Below are 21,656 nucleotides of genomic sequence, written 5' to 3'. Positions count from 1 at the left end.
TGATTTGGAAACACTGATGGTGGTGGTGTGAAACATGGAAAATACTTTTTCATTATTGAAGGGAATATTAAACTGAAATATTTACACATTTTTTTAGACGGGTCCAAATATGTAAGGCATTACTTCACTTTCCATACAAATAAATGAATTTTATTATAGTAAAGAAATAATAATAATAATAATAATAATAATAATAATAATAATAATAATAATAATAATAATAATAATAATAATAATAATAATAATAATGCTGAGAGCATAAATAAATAAAAAAAAAATTAAAAATACAGAAAAAATAAGGATTTAAGTTCAGTACTTATGCATGTTTTGTTTTTCTATTGTTTCTTGATAGTTATCATTTTGTGGTGCCAAGAAAAGAGCTTGGATTCAAATAAAATGTGTTATTATTATTATTATTATTATTATTATTATTATTACTATCAATAAACATTTTGGGTGAGCTTTTGTGAACTTCTCGCAGCATTGTGAAACAGACAAGAGGGCTGATGCTATGTTTGTAAAGTAAGGTAAATATGCAGTTTTATCACGTATATGCACATTTAACACAATAGTCTTGTTTTTATTCATATTAAGTTGTTGAAAATGACACAGTTTCAGAAATGACAGATCAAAGGCATCATTCAGCATCTTTCAAGACTGAGTTACAGAAAAATCATAGAAACAAAGAAAATAGTGTTTACGTGTCACTTGTTGACCCATTTTGGTCAGTAGGTCTGTATTATAATAAAGGCTTCTCATCAAGCTAAAGCAGCTATTATTTATTTATTTGCATTTTCAGAATGTGGCAACTTATTTGCCAAGATGCCACCCACTTGGTATTTTTGGTTGAGTGGCATAGTTGGGCCAAAAAAAAAAACGTGAACTTAATGCATTGACTTTTAGTTAAAATGAGTTAATAATGTTTGGATCAGGTTTTCAGACCGAGTGGTACCTCCTCATTGCACTTCTCTCTTCTTTGCATTGGAACTGCCGGGAAAACTGTGCCGCTCTAAGTTGAATATGTGGGGTGGTAACAAGGCTACTGCCCCCTACTGTTTGGAGTAGGAAAAGCATAAAGAGAAAGGTCTGGACATGTCAAACAGATGAAGGCAAGTTCACACTTTTATTTATTTATATGTTGGTCATTGTTTACAATCCTTATAGACATTTAAATCCTAGAATAAATACAAAGTTTTAAGAAAAAATAAATAAATTACTGAAAGGAAAAAGGCTGAAGAAGCTGCTGCTGAGCAGATTCCACAAACACATTCCATACATCTCTTCCCTATGTCTCTGATCATCTCCTAACCACACTTTTCCTTCTCCGTTTGCATTTCTGTCTGCTTCGCTCCTCCAAACAAGCTCTGACTGATGCGACGGTTCAGATCCCAGCTACTGCTGCTGATGGTGCTGATGGTGGACTCCCTGGACTCTCTCACGCTGAATCCTGCTCGTGCTGGTGTGGAGATGAAAGGAAAAGGCCGGTGAAGAGCCTGAGGCATCAGCAGTGGTTTGGGGAGGCCAAGGTAATGGTGATGAAGAGGAAGGGCCGCTGTTGGAGTAGAGGTGGAGGATCATCAATCCCAGAATGCATAGAAGTCTCTACTGTGAACATATTCAGCTGAGTTATATCAAGCTTCAAAGAATTATGAAAAGACAATGTTGTATTTGTTGCCTTTTAAATATAATTGCATTAAATATCTAGTTTTTTTCATTAATAAGGTCCAATTGCTTCAAATCGTAGAGTGAAACTGCAACTTTTGGGTGTAGAGTTTACATGTTGAGTTCAATTCAATTTATTTTGCACACAAAAGTCCATTTTTATATATGCGTACACATACAGTACATGCATGCATATTGATTCACATGACATTTCTGAAAATGAATAAGGAATCCACATTTTCTAAATCAACACATCATTACATCTCAGATCATATTTACATAGCATTTTTATGCCGTAATGAAGATACTGTAGCCTAATCCTAAACATAATTTGGCATTATTTTAAAGTGACCTAAATCTGTGAATCTAATCACATATGAATTAATAAACAGATGATTGGTGAGAACATAGTGGTTTGCATTATTGGTTATCTGTGTGACTTTTTGTAGAAACATTTCATAATAGCTTGAAACCTACACCTGTAATATTCTAATATATCATATAAGGCCTAGGTTCCCAAAGTAGGGTACGGGTACCCCCAGAGGTACGTAAATTGTCATAGGGGGTACGTGAATAAAAATTTTTTATAACACTGACAACATTGGAAAGTAGAATATATAGTTCAGCAGTTAACGTTAATGCTAACGCTAGGAATCAGAATAGTTTTTCGTTGCCAAGTCCTCTTACAAGGCTAAAATAACAAGTACTTAAATAAAATAAAATGTGAGAAACAATGACCAATATATATAACATGAAAAGGTTATTGCTATTGCTAACTAATGCTAGGTTAATGCTACTGCTAAGTTAATACTATTGCTAGGCTAATGATAATGCTAGGTTAAAGCTAATACTAGGTCAGTATTAATGCTAGGATAATGCTATTGCGAGGTTAATGTTATTGCTATGCTAATGTCAATGATGATGCTAGGTAAATGCTATTGCTAGGCTAATGCTAATGCTAACGCTAGCTAGTGCCAATGATAAGGTAATGCAGTGTGACATGGGAGAAATGCAAATATTGTAGTTATTATTATTATTATTATTATTATTATTATTATTATTATTATTATTAGGTAAAATTCAGTGTAGGGCTACATTGTTTATGACATTAGATTATTATGTATTTTAAGGGGGTACATGGCTTCAGGTTAATTGTCTGAAAGGGTACGAGATGTACAAGAAGGGTACAAAAAGTTTGGTAACCACTACTATAAGGCATGATAATGAAGCAGTACATCTTTGTCTCCATGTAAATCTAATTTAAATCATCTCCAATGACGCCTTTTCTTTCTTCTCAAAAATCTTTTGAGATTTACCAACATATATTTTTATGGAGTTAGTCCCGCTGTTTTTATTTTGGTTTTTATTCCAAAAGTCCAATGTTTATATTCAGAAGTGAAGGTGTGCTTTTAAATGTGTACATGTGTCGCTTAGCTTAGCGCAGCCATTCTGTCATGTCCTGTGCAGGGTGTCAGCTTGAAAAGACTCCAGCATTAGTGAGTGAGTATAGAAAATGAATGTAAAATGGAATTAATTTCAATGAATTGAATGTTTGGCAATGAATGGCAAATTAACCGCAAATTCACATTGTTTTGAGATGTTTGGGGAGAAGGTGAAAAAAACCCACAAATTTAACCAGAAAGAGGCTGATGGAGGTTAAACAGATGATTTCTACTGTTTGGTTTTGTTTGTTTGCTCGTTTTTTAGTTTAAGTTTTGAAAAATGCGTTACTTATTTGATGACAATTCAATTCTACAAACCAGATGTATTGTTTAAGTGTTTTAACACATGCTAATTCGCAACACTTGTCCCATGTGGGGCTTTTAAAATGAAAATAATGGAAGTAATAAGAAACTAAAGGTGGAAAATGCATCACTGTGATTTGCAAATCATTCAACAATTAACATAATTATGAGCAGTGATTTCATAAAGAGTTTGACTGACGTTACCTCTGTCCATGGCCGACCCTGTCAGAGGGAGGCCACTCTCAGCAGCGTGGAGAGGGAAGGAAAAGGGAGAGTTGTGGACCAGCTGGGGTGTAGATGGATGGAGGGTGAGATGATAGGATGGTGAAAATGGAGAACTTGGTCCTTCGGCAGCCTGTCAGACAGTCAGTGTGCGTGCAAAACAGGAGGAGCAGCAGGACGTTTAAGGATGGATGTGGTGAGGAAGAACATCAGTTCCTCATTTTCTGAACATGAATCGTGAGATAGGAGATCCTATACTTCTAAAATGTACAAATATCTGAATGTGCTAAGATTATGCATGCTAATGTTTTAATAATGATACCCTCAGCCTTTACTGGCTGATGAGCATGCTTTAACTGAGATATGCTGATTTTCTTGCAGATTATATAATGTGTCAGTTGATTGGTTTCACAAAAATGGTGGAAAGTTTTTACTTAACATCCTTATCAATCTGTTAGACTCAGGATTATAGCATTCAATCGCACTTTCTGATGAGGATTAAAACTCATGTTTTTGGGTAAACCCCAGAGCAGTGATGGACAAAGTGAACATTGGATACATGTCTATTGTTTTATCCACAATGGTGTACTTTGCAGTGAGCTGGTGATGACCTGATGGCTGTGAGGTGATGATGGGAATCCTGGGTAGTTGACTAGGATTAGTTTGCTGAAGTTGAACTTGTAGGTGAAGCGTTTGCCTTTGGTCTTGTGCAGGATGTGTTTGTTGTAGTAGTATCTGGAAGTTAAAAAAAAAAAAAGGTTTTCTGTGTTAGATAAACTCCTTTGGGTGTATTTTCATGTCGGATGGTTGTGTCTGAGGTTTGATTGATTCCACTGGTTTCCAGATGACGTGATGCAGACAGATTCACAGTTCGAGCTGCTGTTGTTGCATCCCTGTCAGTGTCAGTCTTTGGCTGTGTTTGAAATTGCATACTAACGTACTGCTCATGCTATGTCTGACGTCAAAATTAGTATGTAGTGCGTTCATGTTAGATACTATGGAAAGATTGAGTATGCAAGAAATACCCCGATATATGCTACATTGGGACATTTTTGGAGTGTGCACGGTGGTTCACACTATTCATACTCATACCACCCCACGATGCATTGCGAGCAGAATGTAAAATTGTCCCAATGTAGCTTCAAGATAAAAGTCAAACGTTCCCTTTTCAACACAAAAGCATTTCTTCATGTCTTCCATTAGTTTTTAACGCTTTTGTAAATAGGGCTCTTAGTCTGAAGTTAACCGGAAGTTTTGTCAGTAGAACAATAGCCGGTCTTCGAAAATCTCCTGCAAATTTTATGAATCAAATGACCAGATTTTGACATTCCACTTGGTCAGTTTCTTGCTTAAAATGCTTCTAGAACTTTCAAAGGATATTCAGCCTCAGTGTGCTTCAGGTTTTTGTCATTGTTGGTTCAAAATGTATCCTGGGAAACTTGGAGGTATACTTGAGTGGGAACCGTCATCATCCTAATCCTCCTAACCATACTTATAGTATATAGTAGACAGTATATACTCATTGAGGTTGTCGGGCATAGTACCGAGTGTGCTATTTGCCATTGTGTTTCTTGTACCTGAGAGCTCGGCTGAGCTTGTCGTAGTTCATGTGTGGTTTGCCCTTCCTCTCTCCCCAAAGCCTGGCCAGCCTCTCGGGGTCCCTGATGATGAATTCACCCCATTCTCCTCCCCAGCTGATGGCACCACCTTCACCCCGGCCAAGTAGTTCCAGCAGAAAGTGCCACAACTGCACTTGTCTGGATCCAGGTGACCATGCTGGCTTGTAGGCCCAGTCAGGAAACAGCACTGCTGCAGAAGAATGATGGAAAGTCAGAAATGTGAAAGATATTTCTTGATTTCTTTATAATTCAATTGTATGTTTAGGTATTAGAGGAGACTACAAGTCTCACATGCATTCACATCTCCTCACATGAGAAGGTGATTGCTCCACAGGTTTAGGTAGATCTACACTCACATGAGAAGATTGTATTGTTCCGTCTTTGATCCTTTGTTATCTGTCTTTATGGGGTCTCTGATTGCTTTAAAAACATGCCTTGACCACACCCAAGACACAATAGACACAGGCTGTGTTCGAAATGGCACAGCTTTTCTTAGCGTAATAAATCAAGCTAAGAAATAGTATTACTCTTGTCATGTGTTCTCAGGCTGTTCAATTAAAAGAACCAGAGAGAAAGTAGAGAAAAACCTTAGAAATGGATGAATTCACCTAGATATTGGTCATAATAAACCAATGACAATGACTGATTTCCCACCTCGGCCAAATATTAATATGGAATATTTGTGTAGAAACTGTCTATACGATGCAGAAGTTCAGTATAACAGTGCAATACAGACATAGGTAAAGAATCTTTCTGCTCCTCAGTCAATTGTTATGGTTTGAAAACACAGTTAATAAATTAAAAGAGATATACTGTATGTAAAGTTTGCTTTAGAGGCTGTTTGTTGGTGCTGATTGGTGCATTCTTTATAAAAATCAAACAATAGTTAAATGCCAATGCTAATGCTTATGCTCACCTGGGAACATCCAAAATGAGAAGGATTAAAAAAACATTAATTTCATGTTGAATGGTACCATTCACTTGTTTTTGTTCTGTTTATGTCCAGGATGTTTTTAATGAAATCATTTCTAAGGTGTTCAAATAAACTTTTCCGACTGTAAAAAAGATCAAAGTTGCTTTTTTTCTACACAGCTGATTCTGAAGGTTCTCAAGGCAGAATTCTTTGACTCTAGCCACTCGTGATGAAGCTTGATCAGATAAAGAACACCATACACTATCCTCTAACCCGTGATAAGCAGATGTAGGAAATGAATGAATGCTCGAGTTCTTTTTTTTTTTGTCACTGCTTGTTCTCGTAGCGTAACACTCGAAATAATTACACTGTTCAAACAAAATCTCTACTGACTTAGCACATGAAATGTTCAAACTGAATAAATTAGGCATCTCCATTTACTGTGAGGCAGTCTGTTGAAACAATGGCTGTTGCACCTTATTAAAAAATGACGCCCTGTTTAGATTGTGCTCTCCAGATGTAATTATATCAAATCAAACAGGCTGCTGTGCAGGGAGATCTTTCCTCTTTAGTGTACAGTGATTGTTTGTATGGGGTAATCACTTTGACATGATGAGAAAACAAGTAAAAGCTTTTTCAAGCTCAGGTTGTCTCTATAAACTCACTTCACGATTACGTGTCAAATGCCAACCAAAAGGATGAGTGTGTAGACAATTGTAGTGAAAATCATTAATTAAATTAAAAGACTCTTAATTTTGAAAGCCCTTCTTTTGTGTTAGTGTCTCATTATTACTAACACTGGATCTAAAAAACATCTCCGCGTCGAATAGCACGTTCCCGAGAATTCACTCAAAAGACTCGGTTCCACCTAGTAAAACAAATCAAATTGTGCAACATAAAATCTTAATCTACGTTGAATTGCCTTTGAAACGATATATCGCACGACTATGTTCCGATAAATTTAGAATGTACAGGAAAAGAGGGCGGGCCCTCGGGCGCCTCATCAAATTATGCAATGTGTGAATAATTACCGGTTGAATTACCTTTGAAACAATATTTCACACGACTATATTCCCATTAATTTGGGCCCCATTTCAAAAAAAGGGCTCCAAGCATCTCATCATATTCATTCGTAAAGTATTCATGCCAAACTGCATTCCGAGAACTAACGGAGGTGTCGTCATTTTAGAAATGGGGCCTACGGGGTCCCCCTAGCGCCCCCGTGACACGCACGGGATAATGGGCCCCATTTATGTATTAGTATTTGCCAATGATTTGGTACCGTCATAATAATTGACTTGCAAATGAGAAATCGACTTTCGTTTTTTTTTTTTTTTTTGAGGCCCCAAATCAAAAATCGGGCTCGAGTGTCGATGCGTACACATCCGTAGATTATACCTAACAAATTTCAGCCCGATCCGTTCTCAAATAACAGAGGAGTAGGGATTTTAACTAGTGTACATAACAAGAAGAAGAACAAAGTGAGCGGCGTTTTGGCCTTTTGGTTAATATTTTTAGAGGCCACCCATAGTATGTTTTTTTTTTTTTTTTTTTTTGTTAGGCATGGCATAGTTGAAAATAAAAGAAAACTAATTTGTCATGTTTGATTATGATTTATTTTTATTAGGTTTAATATATTGGATAAAAGGTAAACGTTAAGGTTGGAAATAATGTTTTTTTTTTGTTGCTTTTTTTATGATTCCTGACCACATATCTATCTTTACCTATGATTCTAAACAAATTCTACATGACTTGTCAACATATTCAGAAAAACAGAGACAGATTGCAGTGCTGCTGATGCCACCGTGTTGTAATGCTAGACGCTCTTGCTGAGCAATGTTGCCAGATAAAGCTAATGATCACGGCAACCATCCTTGAGTTTAGGTTACAATTCAATCAGAATAACAATTTTTCAATCAACCTCTATTTATTCTTAAAACAAAGAGAAACGAAGGGAGCAGAATAAGTATTGACCAAAGTCACTCCCAGAGCTGTGTTTAGCCTTTAGCTATGCTCCACAAACTGCTACAATCTGTTACACGTTATAAACTAAACAAGCTACAGTCATGTCAACCACTCTTTTAAATCAACCTTCTTAAGATGAAACACTCAAGCAAGATTAGTGATAAATATACATAGAAGCAACAATCCATTAGAGGTCAGATATTAAAAAAAAGATTTTCATTATTTGGAAATGTTTATTTTAACATTTCAGTGAATACACAGTAGCTAAAAAATATATGGTTGTAGTTTACTATATTCTCATATTTTGTATTTTTTTTTTCCAGTATGCAACTGCATAGTCTGCATATAGACAGAAACGGCTCTTAATATCAATCAATCAATCAATCAATCTTTATTTGTATAGCGCCAAATCATAACCAATGGTATCTCAAGGCACTTTACAGTAGAGCAGTCTTAGGGACGGACTCTTCATTTTATGGATACACACATATGCATATATACGTATATACACATACATATGTATCCCACACCCAACATGAATTCATCATGGCGGCAAGGAAAACCTTCTGTTAAGCAGCAGGAACCTTGTGTGGATCCCATTAATAATAATAATAATAATTAATAATAATTCATGCTTCTTTGGACACAAATTCCCAAATGTTAGAATTCCGTTGTGAAAACAAGATTTTCATGTATTTATCGTTAATACAGGGACAAGAAATAGACAACCTAAAGTTTAATGTTTACTGCTAATTTGTAATCATAGCGTTACAACAGCGATGCAATACCAGCGAGACAAATCACATGTTCACGTATACCTACTTTTGCTCCAATAAGATGGCGAAAAGTGTCCGCCTGAAGGAATGCAGCTGCACTGCATCTGGAAACACGCACACACACACACACACACACACACACACACACACACACACACACACACTCACATGTTTTGCATCTCTTGTCACTGTTCCCATCATCACACAAAGAAAGAACAAGGAAATAAATCTTAAAATGTGTGTTACTGATACTTTTTTGTGGTCATTTAGGAATATTTCCTTGCATATAATGAATGCAATATTACATTATTATATAAAGTATTTTTCATTACTAATTATTGAAGTTTTGTACTATCCTAGATATTTGATGCACAAGATCATCATGAGTTTTCGATGCAGACAATCTGCTTGCATTCTAATCAAACATTTACTGCACACTTTCCTGCAGAAACTTTTCTTGGCAAAGCGTTTAATAATTCCATCCTTTGAACACAAACACAGATCATCCACTTGGAGCCACGGTGACCTTTGAAAATTGGCAGAAAGACCCGTAATTGACGGCTGAGGGCTGATCTCTATTTGGAAGTACTTCATAAAACACTTTTCCATCGTCTGAATGAGGTCTCTTCACCTTTCAGCATTCTCTAAGACGTTATAACGTTTTGTAATCAGTAGGCATCCAAAAATACGTCTGCTCCTTTGAGGGTTGACATACAGACAGTGTTGCACCTTCACGTCATCCTGTCAGGATCACAGTGACACTATGTCTAACATTTGCTCAGCTTATTTCATATTGTGACTGTAATTTCAAGGTATATTTGCTTTTTTCCTCTGGATACTTTGAGTTTAACCAGCCAGAATTACACTTAAACTCACAAGCTGTGTTGATTTTAACTAGTAAAAAACTTAGTGACACTTTACAATAAGGGTCCCTTAAATAACGTTAGTTAAGACATTATTATTAAACTGTTAATTCATGTTATAATAATCATTATAATGCATTTACTAGCATTAACTAACATACCAGTTAATGCATAAATAAGCAGTTAATTAATGCTTAGTAATTCCTTTAATTAACATTAGTTAAGGGACCCTTATCATGAACTTCGTTTTAAGTGGTAATAACGACTTTGACTAATTTTAACAAAACTACATCAATCTATTTTCTTAGACTAATAAACTCAAACTGTATTTTTTTTCTTCCATTAGACAAAATCCAATCAGAAGTCATGTGATCATGTGGTATTTAACATTGATCACATCAAATCGGTCTGATTAATAACGGTGGATCAATAATGGTAATTGAATCTGTAAAAAAAAAGCATATCCTGTATATTTTAGACCAGGGGTTCTCAACTAGTCTCACCCCGGGACCCAGATTTTGTCACTGTCCTTAATTCGTGACCACTTTTTCTTAGAATTCAACCAACCAAACTTAATTTTTCAAAAACAGCTGTTGAAAACACACATGTAATATTTTTTTTTAAATCTATACATTTTCTTATGCAACACGCATTTCACAGCATGCCTGTTAAAAAAAAACGTGAGAGATACATAGTATTTATTTTTGGCCAGCTGTCCGTGACCCACCCAGCACAGGTTCGCGACCCACTTTTGGGTCCCGACCCACCAGTTGAGAATCACTGTTATAGCCGACTATATCTGTATCAGATTTAGTCGACTAAAATCTTAATGTAATTTAGTTGACTAAAGCTAGACTATGACGTAAATAGTCCTAAATGTAGATTAAAAATACATTGTATTTAAGTAAAAAAAAAAAAAAACCATGACTAAAATTAAATCTAACTTTTAGGTCAAAATGAACATCTCTCAAGAAATAATATAATATCTCAAAATCGGCGAGCATAAGAAAGCCTTTTTGAAAGAAGAGCAGTTTAAGGTCAGTTTTTTAATTAATCAGTTTAAGAAATAAAAAACAACAACTATAGGAGACATCATGAAAGACTCCAGCGTGGTGAAAGAATATTTCAGTCGTTCATGTTACCTCAATCAGAGCAGGAGTAGAAAACACTGCTGCTCCAGGTGGTGGTGGTGGTGGTGGTGATGATCAGCGTGTCTGCTGGCCCTTGTCTAGTCTGGGATGAACTAAAGGATGGATGGGCCGAATCCTTAAACCCTCGATCACATCTCGCCCCCGTAACCATACACTCTCTCTCATCCACCCCTGCACCCCCACCCACCCACCCACCCAAAGCTCTCTGCACTGAAACTCCCTCCCTCACAGACCCTGAGTTCAAACTAATTGGGCTGATGACGACTGAAATTTCTTTTAACAGTTTGTTGGTTAAATTTCATTTAGGGGTGTCAAATATTTTGAGTACGGAAGAGGATTAGGGCCAATTCTGATGGAGGAAATCATTTTGGGCAAATCAAGAATAAAGTCGAAATGTCAAGAATAAAGTTGAAATTTTCAGAATAAAGTTGAAATTAAATGAACTCAAAATACAATATTGTGATAAAAGTCGAAGGTTTAATAATAAGTCAAATCTACGGAAGCTGACGAGGGCCGTCTACAAAATGCCGTGTATCGATGAATGCGTTAAACCAGGGGTGTCCAATTCCGGTCCTCGAGGGCCACTATCCAGCATGTTTTAGATGTTTCCCTCTTCCAACACACCTGATTCAAATGATCAACTCCTCATTCAGCTCTGCAGAAGCCTGATAACGATCCTAATCATTTGAATCAGGTGTGTTGGAAGAGGGAAACATCTAAAACATGCTGGATAGTGGCCCTCGAGGACCGGAATTGGACATCCCTGCGTTAAACTATACTTCAAAGTTGGTTTTAGTAACAAAAAGATTATTTCTTCTTTAGCTCATAAACCAGGCGTTGTAATCTCTTTAAGGACGTTGAAGAAGAAGAAAAAACCAGTCAAGTTTAGTTTATGGCTGTTAAAGAGCTGTACGGAAACAGATTAGGGCCAGTTTTGATGACTGAGACTTGTTGTATAGTCAATCTGCTATAGTCCACTTTTGTAGATTTGATTTTAATAGCAAACCTTCAACTTTTATCACAATATTGTATTTGGAGTTCATTTTTGCAATTTCGACTTTAACATTATATTTCAACTTTTTTCTCAAAATTTCAAATTTTTTCTCAAAATTTCAAATTTTTTCTCAAAATTTCAACTTTAATCTCAACATTTTGACTAATCTAAGGAAGCGGATTAGGTCAAATTTTGATGAGGAAAATAATTTTAGGCATATCTCGTCAGATTCTGTAGATTTGTCTTTATTAGCAAACCTTCGACTTTCATCCATCCATCCATCTTCATACCCGCTTATTCCCGTTAACAGGGTCGCGGGGGTCTGCCGGTGCCAACCTCATAGGGCGCTGGGCGGGGGTACACCCTGGACAGGGCGCCAGTCCATCACAGGGCAACACAGACACAGACAACCATTCACTCTCTCATTCACTCCTATGGGCAATTTAGAGACTCCAATCAACCTTAGTCATGTTTTTGGATTGTGGGAGGAAGCCGGAGTACCCGGAGGAAACCCACGCAGCACGGGGAGAACACGCAAACTCCACACAGAAAGGACCCAAGTCCACCCCAGGGCTTGAACCCAGGACCTTCTTGCTGTGAGGCGGACGTGCTAACCACTAATCCACCGTGCGCACCTTCGACTTTTATCACAATATTGTATTTTGAGTTCATTTTCGAAATTTTGAATTTAATCTCAAAATTTCAATTTTAATCCCAAAATTTCAACTTTGATCCTGAAATTTCAACTTCATTCTTGATTTGCCCAAAATTTGTTTCTCCGTCAAAATTGGCCCTAATCTGCTACCATACTAGTCCTCTATCCCAATAGACCCTTTGATTGTTTGTAAACATTGTGACGTATTTTGTTGGGCGGGGCCTAGCCTGGAGGCAAACCACCATAGATATATATAAACACTAGATGACTTACCCGCACTGTTAGACAATGGGGAGCAACGTAGCAACGTGGCGGCCATCTTACCTCAGACAGCTGGCACCGCTCATTACATCGATGTCAATGGTGCATGTGCTATCTAAATAAACCTAATTTGCTCAATTTTCAAACGGCAAGCGTCAATTTCAACACGTACAAGCATCCTATGTCATACCTATGTATCATAAGATTTGTAATAAAGCAAACCGTTAATAAATTCGTCAACAGCTACCGTAGAGCGCGTCAGAAGTTGTCAGAGGTAAAATGGCCGCCGTTGAGCTACGCTGGTGAATCCAGCTTGCGTTATCTAGTGTTTATATGCTTTATTATTTAAGGGAAATTTTCCTTGACTAAATAACTAAGACCAATAAAGTATTTTAATACCAAAAGCAGAGTCATATAAAAATAAAAAAAACAAGCTGAATTATTGATGAGGGGTTTGGAAACTAGTATACAATACATTTTTTTTTTAAATGCAGTGGCTTTTGTATTTGCAATTTAAATTTTCTCGTATCCAATTCAGATTAACTCTTGGAATAAAATAAACTGCAAATATGATTCCTGGTCAGCAGCTGCACACTCCCAAAGAGTGCAAAAGGCCAACTCTAGAAAAAAAAAAAACTTTATTTGAGATGAGAATTATTACAGGTGTGAGCACATACGGTCAGAGGCTGGAGGAAGGGTGAAGAAAAAGAAAATAAGCTGTGAGCTCACAGGTGAAGGAGCTCTTCCTCCACCTCAGAAACAGAGCGTATTAGAGCTGAAGTGACAGCGACTGATATGATTGAGTTGTGTGAAGGTGACTTGAGGTTGTCTCTTCTCTTCACTGAATCAAAGAGCTGACGATGAACTCAATACCAGAGCCACACTTTATTCCTCTAAAGGTACTTTTCACTTGAGAGCAGTGACTTTGGCCAAGGTCAACGTGCGGCTCAATACTCTGCCTCACAGGCTCAGGAGGCTGCGTGGGAGAGGGAGGAGGAGGAGGAGGAGGAGGAGGAGGAGGGGAGGTGGAGGTGACACGATCATCTCAAAGCCAATGTCCAGCTGCCTCGTCAGTCCTGAGGCTGTCCAGCACTTGTCATACACTGATAGGTTGTGTGCAAACTGAATGTACAAGTCTATCATAGGATGACAGTGATTTACGATGAAGTAGAGTGGGTTGTTCAATTAACGGAGAGATTAATCTTACTTCATTGCATACATTTAGATTGTGTCTTTAGTACTTTAGATCAGGAATTCTGAACCTTGGGGTCAGGACCCTCATTTGGGGTGACGAGACATTGAGAAGGGGTCATCAAATCCCTTTTTTTTTTTACAATTTGACCCCATTTTCAATTATTTTAGCCCTTTTTCTGCAACTACACCAAACATTGCCATATTTTAACCTATTTTCATCACTTTTTCCTGCCATATCTTTGCTCATTTTTGCTACATCACTTCCATTTATGCCACTTCTCTATCAAATTTCAAAGCCTTTCTGCATGTTTTTTTTCTACTTTCAAGACATTTGAACCACTTATAAACCCTTTCCACCACTTTACCCACCCAATGTCACATATGTTGACCCATTATTGTCACCTTTAACCTCTTTTCACCATTTTTCATGCTCATTTTCACCAATTTAACCACATTCATGATTTGTCATGCCCATTATTTGCCAGTTTAAACCAATTGTTCCAATATACTGTAGTGCACTTTAAACCCTTTTTACCAATTTTTCTGTCTGTTTTTGGCGTCTCTAGTTTGAAACCTTTAACCAATTTCTGATTGTGAGGGCATCTCCTGTGCATTGCCCTCCTCAGATCACCCCACAGATGTTCAATCAGATTCAGGTCTGGACTCTGGCTGGGCCATTCCAAAACCTCAATCTTATTCTGTTGAAGCCATTGTTTTGTTTATTTGGCTGTGTGCTTAGGGCCATTGTCGTGTTGAAAGATAAAGTTCCTCTTCATCTTCAGCTTTCTAACAGAACCCGAAGGTTTTGTGCCAACACTGCCTGGTATTTGGAACTGTTCATAATTCCCTCCACCTTGACAAAGGCCCCACTTCCAGCTGAAGAAAAACAGCCCCAAAGCATGATGCTGCCACCACCATGCTTCACTGTAGGTATGGTGTTCTTTTGGTGATGAGCAGTGGTGTTTTTTCGCCAAATATACCTTTTGGAATTGTGGTCAAAAAGTTCAACCTTAGTTTCATCGGACCATAACACATTTTCCCACATGCGTTTGGGAGACTTCAAATGTGTTTTTGCAAAGTGAAGCCAGGCTTGGATGTTTTACTTCGTAAGATAAGGCTTCTGTCTTGCCACCCTACCCCATAGCTCAGACAAATGAAGAAGACGGGAGATTGTTGTCACATGGCCAGAAATTCCTGCAGCTCCTTCAAGGAGGCTGTCAGCCTCTTGGCAGCCTCCCTCACCAGTTTTCTTCTGGTCTTGTCATCAATTTTGGATGGACGCCCTGTTCTTGGTAAAGTCACTGTTGTGCTATATTTTCTCCACTTGATGATGACTTTCTTCACTGTGTTCCATGTTATATTTAATTCCTTGGAAATGCTTTTGTACCCTTCACCTGACTGATATCTTTGAACAATGAGAGCCTTCTGATGCTTTAGAAGCTCTCTGCAGACCATGGCTTGTGCTGGATGATGTGGCTACAAAAATGTGAGGAAAAGCCTACTAGAACAGCTGAACTTTAAATTGTGACAGGTGTCTACTGACTCAAATTTAACATGAATTTGAATGTACATGGTTAAATCCAAACACAGCCCCGTCCCCAGTTATAAGAGGGTGTGCACACTTTTGCAGCCTCGTTCTCTCAGTTTTTTATTTTTACTTCACCTCCCTGAAAGGTTTCAGTTTGTTTTCAATTGCATTGTACAGGTTAAAGGTCATATTAAAGGTGGAAAAAAGTTGTGAAATAATTTATCTTGGAGTCATTTTTTTACATCACAAAAACCTGGCATTTGAACAGGGGTGTGTAGACTTTTTATACCCAATGTAAATAGAAAATAGTCTCAACAAAACTAACACCAAGTGCAACACAACTAATGAAGACACTAACAAGATAAACGAAAACACAAGATGATCCCACTGCGATTGTATGCACACACATTACACACACACACACACACACACAACCTAGCAACAGGGAGACCCACTGGCACACAGCATCATCTGCACACCTGTAATTACAGAAACACACACAGGGAGACAAACTAAGCATGTACTGACTGACCTACACACACTACAGAACATACAGTTACATAAACAAGGTCTATATAGTTGTGTATTTGTTCTTGATGATGGATAATAATGATCATGTCGTTCAGCTTCAGGTGTTACAGTGATATTCGCTCAGAGATGATTTACAGGTTGGAAAATACATGGAACTGTAGATCTTGTGAGCAGTAACAAGATGCATTGTTTTTTTTTTTTTTTTGAAAATGTGCTCAAGCAAAAGGTCTTGACCAAAAAGTGTAACTTTGACAACTCGTTGCCAAGGAAACAGAATGTGCTACAAAGAAATAATGATGCATTATGAACATCTATTTCTGGCTTGTGGCAAAAAAGCAAAGGGCATCTCCCAAAAGATGAAGTACGTTAGCATTTTGGTATTTTTTAAGAGTTTCTAATGCAAAGAGAAAGTTTTAGTTTAAGGTAGTTTAAGAGAGAACTGGGTTACAATGAAAGCCTGCAGTGCTTAACCCAGAGATGGGCAGCTTTGATCACAGCGGGGTCCACAAAAAGAGGATTGTTTGATCCGAGGGCCACAGAAAGCCAATCTGAAAATTAACAGAAGGAACAATAAAGTGTTTGGTCGGCACGTTGTTGTTATTTTTTGTTGTTGTTTTGTGTTTTTTTTTTGTTGTCATTTTCCATATTATTTCTCTCATTTTGTGTGTTCTAGGGTGTTTGTCTTTTTAAAAAAAATAATTTTCTACATTTCAGAAGTTATTTTGTGTATGTTTGTTATTGCTTTGTATATATTTTTCATTCTGTGCATTTTTGTTGTTGTTCTTTATGTTATGAGTGAATTTGTGCTTTTCTGTTTGCGTTTGATATTTTTGTTCTTGTGTGGTTTTTTTTTTTTTCAGTTATTTTTTGTTATGTATATGTTTTTTGAGTAAAGTTGTGCATTTTTGTGGAATTTTTTGTAATTGTGCAAGTTTCTTAGGAGGTAATTTTGTGAATTGGTTTTTTAGTCATTTCAAGTGCAAAATTAAACAAAGGGCCACATGTGGCCCCCCCGGCCAGCAGTTGCCCTTGTCTGGCTTAACTTAAACAAAGTGTTGGGCTTCTGTGTTTGGAGGTGGATCATCCATGATTTTGTTTTGTCCTCAGCTGAAAAGAGACATAGTCAATTCACTTTTGGGCTTCTAACGCTCTGACATCCAGATACATTCTTCCATGGTACGCTACGCACTCTCTCTCTCTCTCTCACACACACATACACTTATCGTCCCTGAGATGTTGATAGCTGACACCGGAGGCTTTTAATTCCAGTGTAAATACAAATACTCTCCCAGACAGCTATCAATTATGCATGCCACTAATTGAGTTGAATGTTGAGCTTTTAGCAGCCTGGGGACTCTGGGTCACATACAAAAAGCCTGAAACCAAACACAGACACTCATTCATGCATAGACACTGTGCACAAGCATGAACACACACATAGAGCACGCTACACTTAGAATTGGGTGAAATTCTTCCTTTTCTTATTTTGCACCCATACAATTCATTTATTTTATTTTTTTTTTTTTTCCATGCTTTTGCATGCTTTAGTCTATCACTGCGCACCAGGAATGCTGATGGGAAAAAAAATCTATAAACCAGCTTGAGATTAACTGAATGTGTTGAGCCACAAGTTCTCCAATATTCTATAGATTAAAGAAAGCTATTTGTTTTTTTTTTGTTTCTTGATTTATTTTAAGCTCAGTAGAAGAAACATCAACTGTTGTCGATTGTCGTACTTTTCATATTGCATGTGTCTCGTAGTCTAAATTCACTGTTTGTGAATGCATTGGTGTAAATGATCTAAATCATGAGATTATTATTGATTACTACTCTAAATACCTAAAATAAGTCAAAAATTATTTGAGCTTGAATTGTTTTTAATGGGACGTGTTGCATTCAAACATACTGTAATTTGACTGCATGCTACTTAAAATAGTAACCTTTTATTTACCTGATTCAAATGTTGTCTTGGTGTGAGTGAATGATGGGGAAGTGTTCAGTTGGTGGGCCACAGTTTCCAGCTGCACCAACGTTCTAAAATATGTTCTCGTAAATTATGTGTTATATTTATGAGATTTGTAGAAGAACATTTCATTTTTGTTTGTTTATTTATTTAAAAATGACACTCTTTTTACCCATTTTTTTAATAAATCCTGTCTCGATGGGGGACCCTGAGAATGTTTCATTCTTCAAAGGGGAGCACAGCAGAAAAAGTTTGGAACCACTGCTGTAATGATTTTTTCCAAAGATGAAAAGTTCAGCTATTTACTAAAAGCTTTCTCTGTGAGAAAACGGTAACATAACACTTGATTATTGATTATAGCTTTCATAATATGCTGATAAATTCAATAAATAAACTGAAATGCTCGAATAACAACCTGATATCTCTCCACACAGGGAAGAAATGAGAGGAATTAAAAATAAATGTTGGTTACAGGCTGTATAGCTGTTTTGTGGCGACCAACAGTCGGGTGAACTGAGCACTCAAATTGCACCACGTAGGTTGCTAGGCAACCAGAAGTTTTAGATTATAAAACTGTAAAGTCACAGCAAATTGTAGCATTTCTGCCAGACCGTCATTTGTTGAGTTGCTCTAGAAGTAAGAGAAGACATTTTCATGTAAATTGAGAGGTTTTAGTGTTTGTGGATCAAATCAATGTTATCAAATGTTATCATTTTTACATGTTTGAAATAAAGACATCAATCACATGTATTCAATGCTTTCCTAATATCTCTGCAGGTATGAAAAGTAATTGAATATCCCTTGTTTCATGTATTTTTCAAACTGTTGTTGAAAAATCAAAGTAATGCACAAGCATCACCTTTCACACATGATGCTGCACCAGAGCGTTTTCTATAACATGCAAAATGCTTTCTGGGGGGCCCGCCAGTGTGTCAAACTCCATGCAGGAGATTCCTAATCCATTAAATCAGCGTCTTTCAAACTTCGGGTTGTGACCCAACGTGGGGTCAAAATGGGGGTCGCCTGAAATGTCTAGGAATTGTTTAAACTATCTCATTCCTCAATGCATTTTAGCTTGGAAGTTGATTTCACTTTATTTTTATAAAACATACTGGGCAGTTTTATAGATGTATGTGGTTACTTTTTTGAGAAATGTGATTTGACCATTTGATAAACATATCACCACAACTTGAATTGTAGTCAGTTAGCGTATACTTGTTCTCGCAAGTCTAAAAAAAAAAAATGAAATAAAATTGAGCATTGCATTAGTTCATGCAGGCATGGAAGTCAAGCTAGTCCAGCCCATTGGTTAGAGTTGGTCTCAGCGCTGCATTTAAACGACGGCAACACGCCTACTTCCGCACATTTCGTCTGCAAAAGCCTCGCAATCCACCCCACCCCAGCTCCTCCTCTTCTGTCTAATAAAACACAGTCTTTTGATGCCATCTAGACATCTCTGCTTCTGTTCCAGGGGAGCCTGCTGACCGCTCTCTCTGCTTATGCCTCTCCATGTAGCTCATTGAAAAGCGAATGGGAGCTCCCTTCGCTTCAGGCTTTCTACACAGCTGCTGGAAAGATCAGAGGTCCCAGAACAGAGCCTTACGGCCAAATTAAAATGCATGCTAAATAAAGCTAATTGACTAAAGTGATCCTGACTGAACTGTAAAGGTGTGTGATTGACATCACAATATATCGTGATATATATTGTATGGTTTAGTGTCGAGATATATCGGGATATATGGTATCGTCAGATTCAGGGCAATGCACACCCCTACCTCTTATTACATCTCAAACATTGTGTTTCCTATTTCAATATGCAGAGACAGTCACGCTTGAAATTCGGCCTAATGGTCATGAGAAATGTCTGACTTTTATATAATACTCGTATATTAAAAATAAGCAACTTCTTAAGTCATGCTTCTGTTCGCCTGCTTCCACTTCTCCCTTCATTCAGAGCTCTATAGACTGGATCATATTCTATCAACAAATAAGGAGTTATAAGGCAAATTTTGTCCTGAATTAGTGCTTTTTTTCTCTTCCTGAATGGCTAAAGATAATGAAAATAGGCACAACCTTGAAAAAGACCTTGTGACGACATTGTTTTGTTAACTTAAAAAAAAAAAAAAAGGAAACCACCCACACAATCACTGCCGCCATTAGTCCTAACAAAGACGGACAAGCAAAGACGGCGAAGAAAACACAGCGACTGCTTCAACGGGCAGAGTTAAACTGACATTTATTGGTACACACACACACACACACACACACACACACACACACACACACACACACACACACCAAACAAAAAAGAGGCCTCGTGGTGAGTATAAAAGCTGACAGGCTGGAAATTGAGCCTCTTGATTGATGGAACTCTAGGCGGACGACCAGAAGAGGACAGCGAGAGACGTTTAAACAAACGAGGGGAATATTGAGTGAATATTGGGGCGTCGTCGGGGGAATATCACACCTAAAGATGTGAGATAAAGACGGAATTGGATGAGGGAAGGTGTCTTCGTATAGCCTGAATGATTTTATTGTTTTTGCACTTTGTCAATAGAGAAAGTACAACAGGGAGGGCAAAGAAAGAAAAAAAAACAACAACAAATATATAATGAAGGATTTCTGTCAGAGTATAATAGGACTACTCAGTCCATGAGGGGCAATTTAGGTAGCAGAGCACAATGGGCTCTGAGAATGTCATCCTCTCTTTCTGTCTCCTCTACTTCATTGCACGGTATTATCTCCCCAGTGCTGAATTCTGCCAGTGTGTGTGTGTGTGTGTGTGTGTATAGATGAAGAGGATGAGGTGGAGGATGGGGGAGTCGGGGGGGAGGAGGGGTGGGTGGGGGCTTAGTCTGGATTTGATCCCTGCTAAAAGGACTGTTTGTTTTACATCTGACGACCCCAGAGTTTAATCTGGCGCTTAGCCTCCTGCTCAATCTCTCTCCTCCTTCATCCCCAGCATCCCCTCATCCTGCCTGCCCTTCTCTTTCCGCCTTCATCTCCGTCTTTCTCACTCACTCAATCGTATCATCCTCTCACAGTGAGTTAACCCCGACACCACCACAAACACAGCAGACTCCCCATCATCATCCTCCTCCTCCCTCTCTCTCTCACCCATCTTCTCCTTATCCATTCTTTTGTGCCACCAGGAGCAGTTGTTCCCCAATATTCAAATGTAAGAGGATCCATCCGTTTACGTGAAACTGAGTTACATCATGAGTTCCTTGAGATCCAGGCTCGTGTGGACTTTTCCAAGATATCCAGTATGTGTGAGGCAGTGGGACAATAGCCTATGTAGAGTCTATGTTAAACAGGATGATGGTATTGCAGCAGATGAGGGTCATGCTCCACGTCTTAAGGGTCAAATCCTGTTAGAAGTAAGAGGGATCAAGGCTTTAGCAAGTCTGCTTTTTTTTATTCTTCGGTGGTGCAATATTGACTGACAGCGTCGAAGCAGACAGAGTGTGAGAGAACGGGTTTGTCCGTACAGGTGAGACAGCACATAATCACTCATGACGACGTACTTTTAATTTTGCTTCACCTTCAGGACAAACCACCGTCCATCAGTACCAGTCTGTCTGTCAGCGTTTCATAAATTCAGAACAGGATGT

General features: G+C 37.9%; 1 protein-coding gene across 1 annotated transcript; it reads right to left on the bottom strand.

Annotated features, from left to right (window-relative positions):
• Positions 1 to 1,304: 1,304 nt before the first annotated feature.
• On the bottom strand, positions 1,305 to 21,178 carry LOC114479636 (ETS domain-containing transcription factor ERF-like). The gene is made up of 5 exons (XM_028473411.1): positions 21,085 to 21,178; positions 5,207 to 5,438; positions 4,275 to 4,364; positions 2,199 to 2,227; positions 1,305 to 1,552 (listed from the first exon to the last, which is right to left on the bottom strand). Exons 1-5 carry the CDS (start codon positions 21,176 to 21,178, stop codon positions 1,305 to 1,307), a joined length of 693 nt encoding a protein of 230 aa, XP_028329212.1.
• Between the last annotated feature and the right edge of the window lie 478 nt (positions 21,179 to 21,656).

The sequence above is a fragment of the Gouania willdenowi genome, chromosome 17, assembly GCF_900634775.1.
Source record: "Gouania willdenowi chromosome 17, fGouWil2.1, whole genome shotgun sequence".
Taxonomy (NCBI): domain Eukaryota; kingdom Metazoa; phylum Chordata; class Actinopteri; order Blenniiformes; family Gobiesocidae; genus Gouania; species Gouania willdenowi.
Note: the sequence above shows the minus strand (reverse complement) of the source record. Positions and strands in the feature narration are given on the sequence as shown.

Coding starts and splice junctions, on each gene's coding strand:
- LOC114479636 (XM_028473411.1), bottom strand. CDS start 21,178: ATGGATAAGGAGAAGATGGGTGAGAGAGAGAGGGAGGAGGAGGATGAT. Junction 4,365..5,206: donor AAGCTCAGCCGAGCTCTCAG/GTACAAGAAACA, acceptor TTTAACTTCCAG/ATACTACTACAACAAACACA. Junction 1,553..2,198: donor CAATTTACGTACCTCTGGGG/GTACCCGTACCC, acceptor CTACTCCAACAG/CGGCCCTTCCTCTTCATCAC.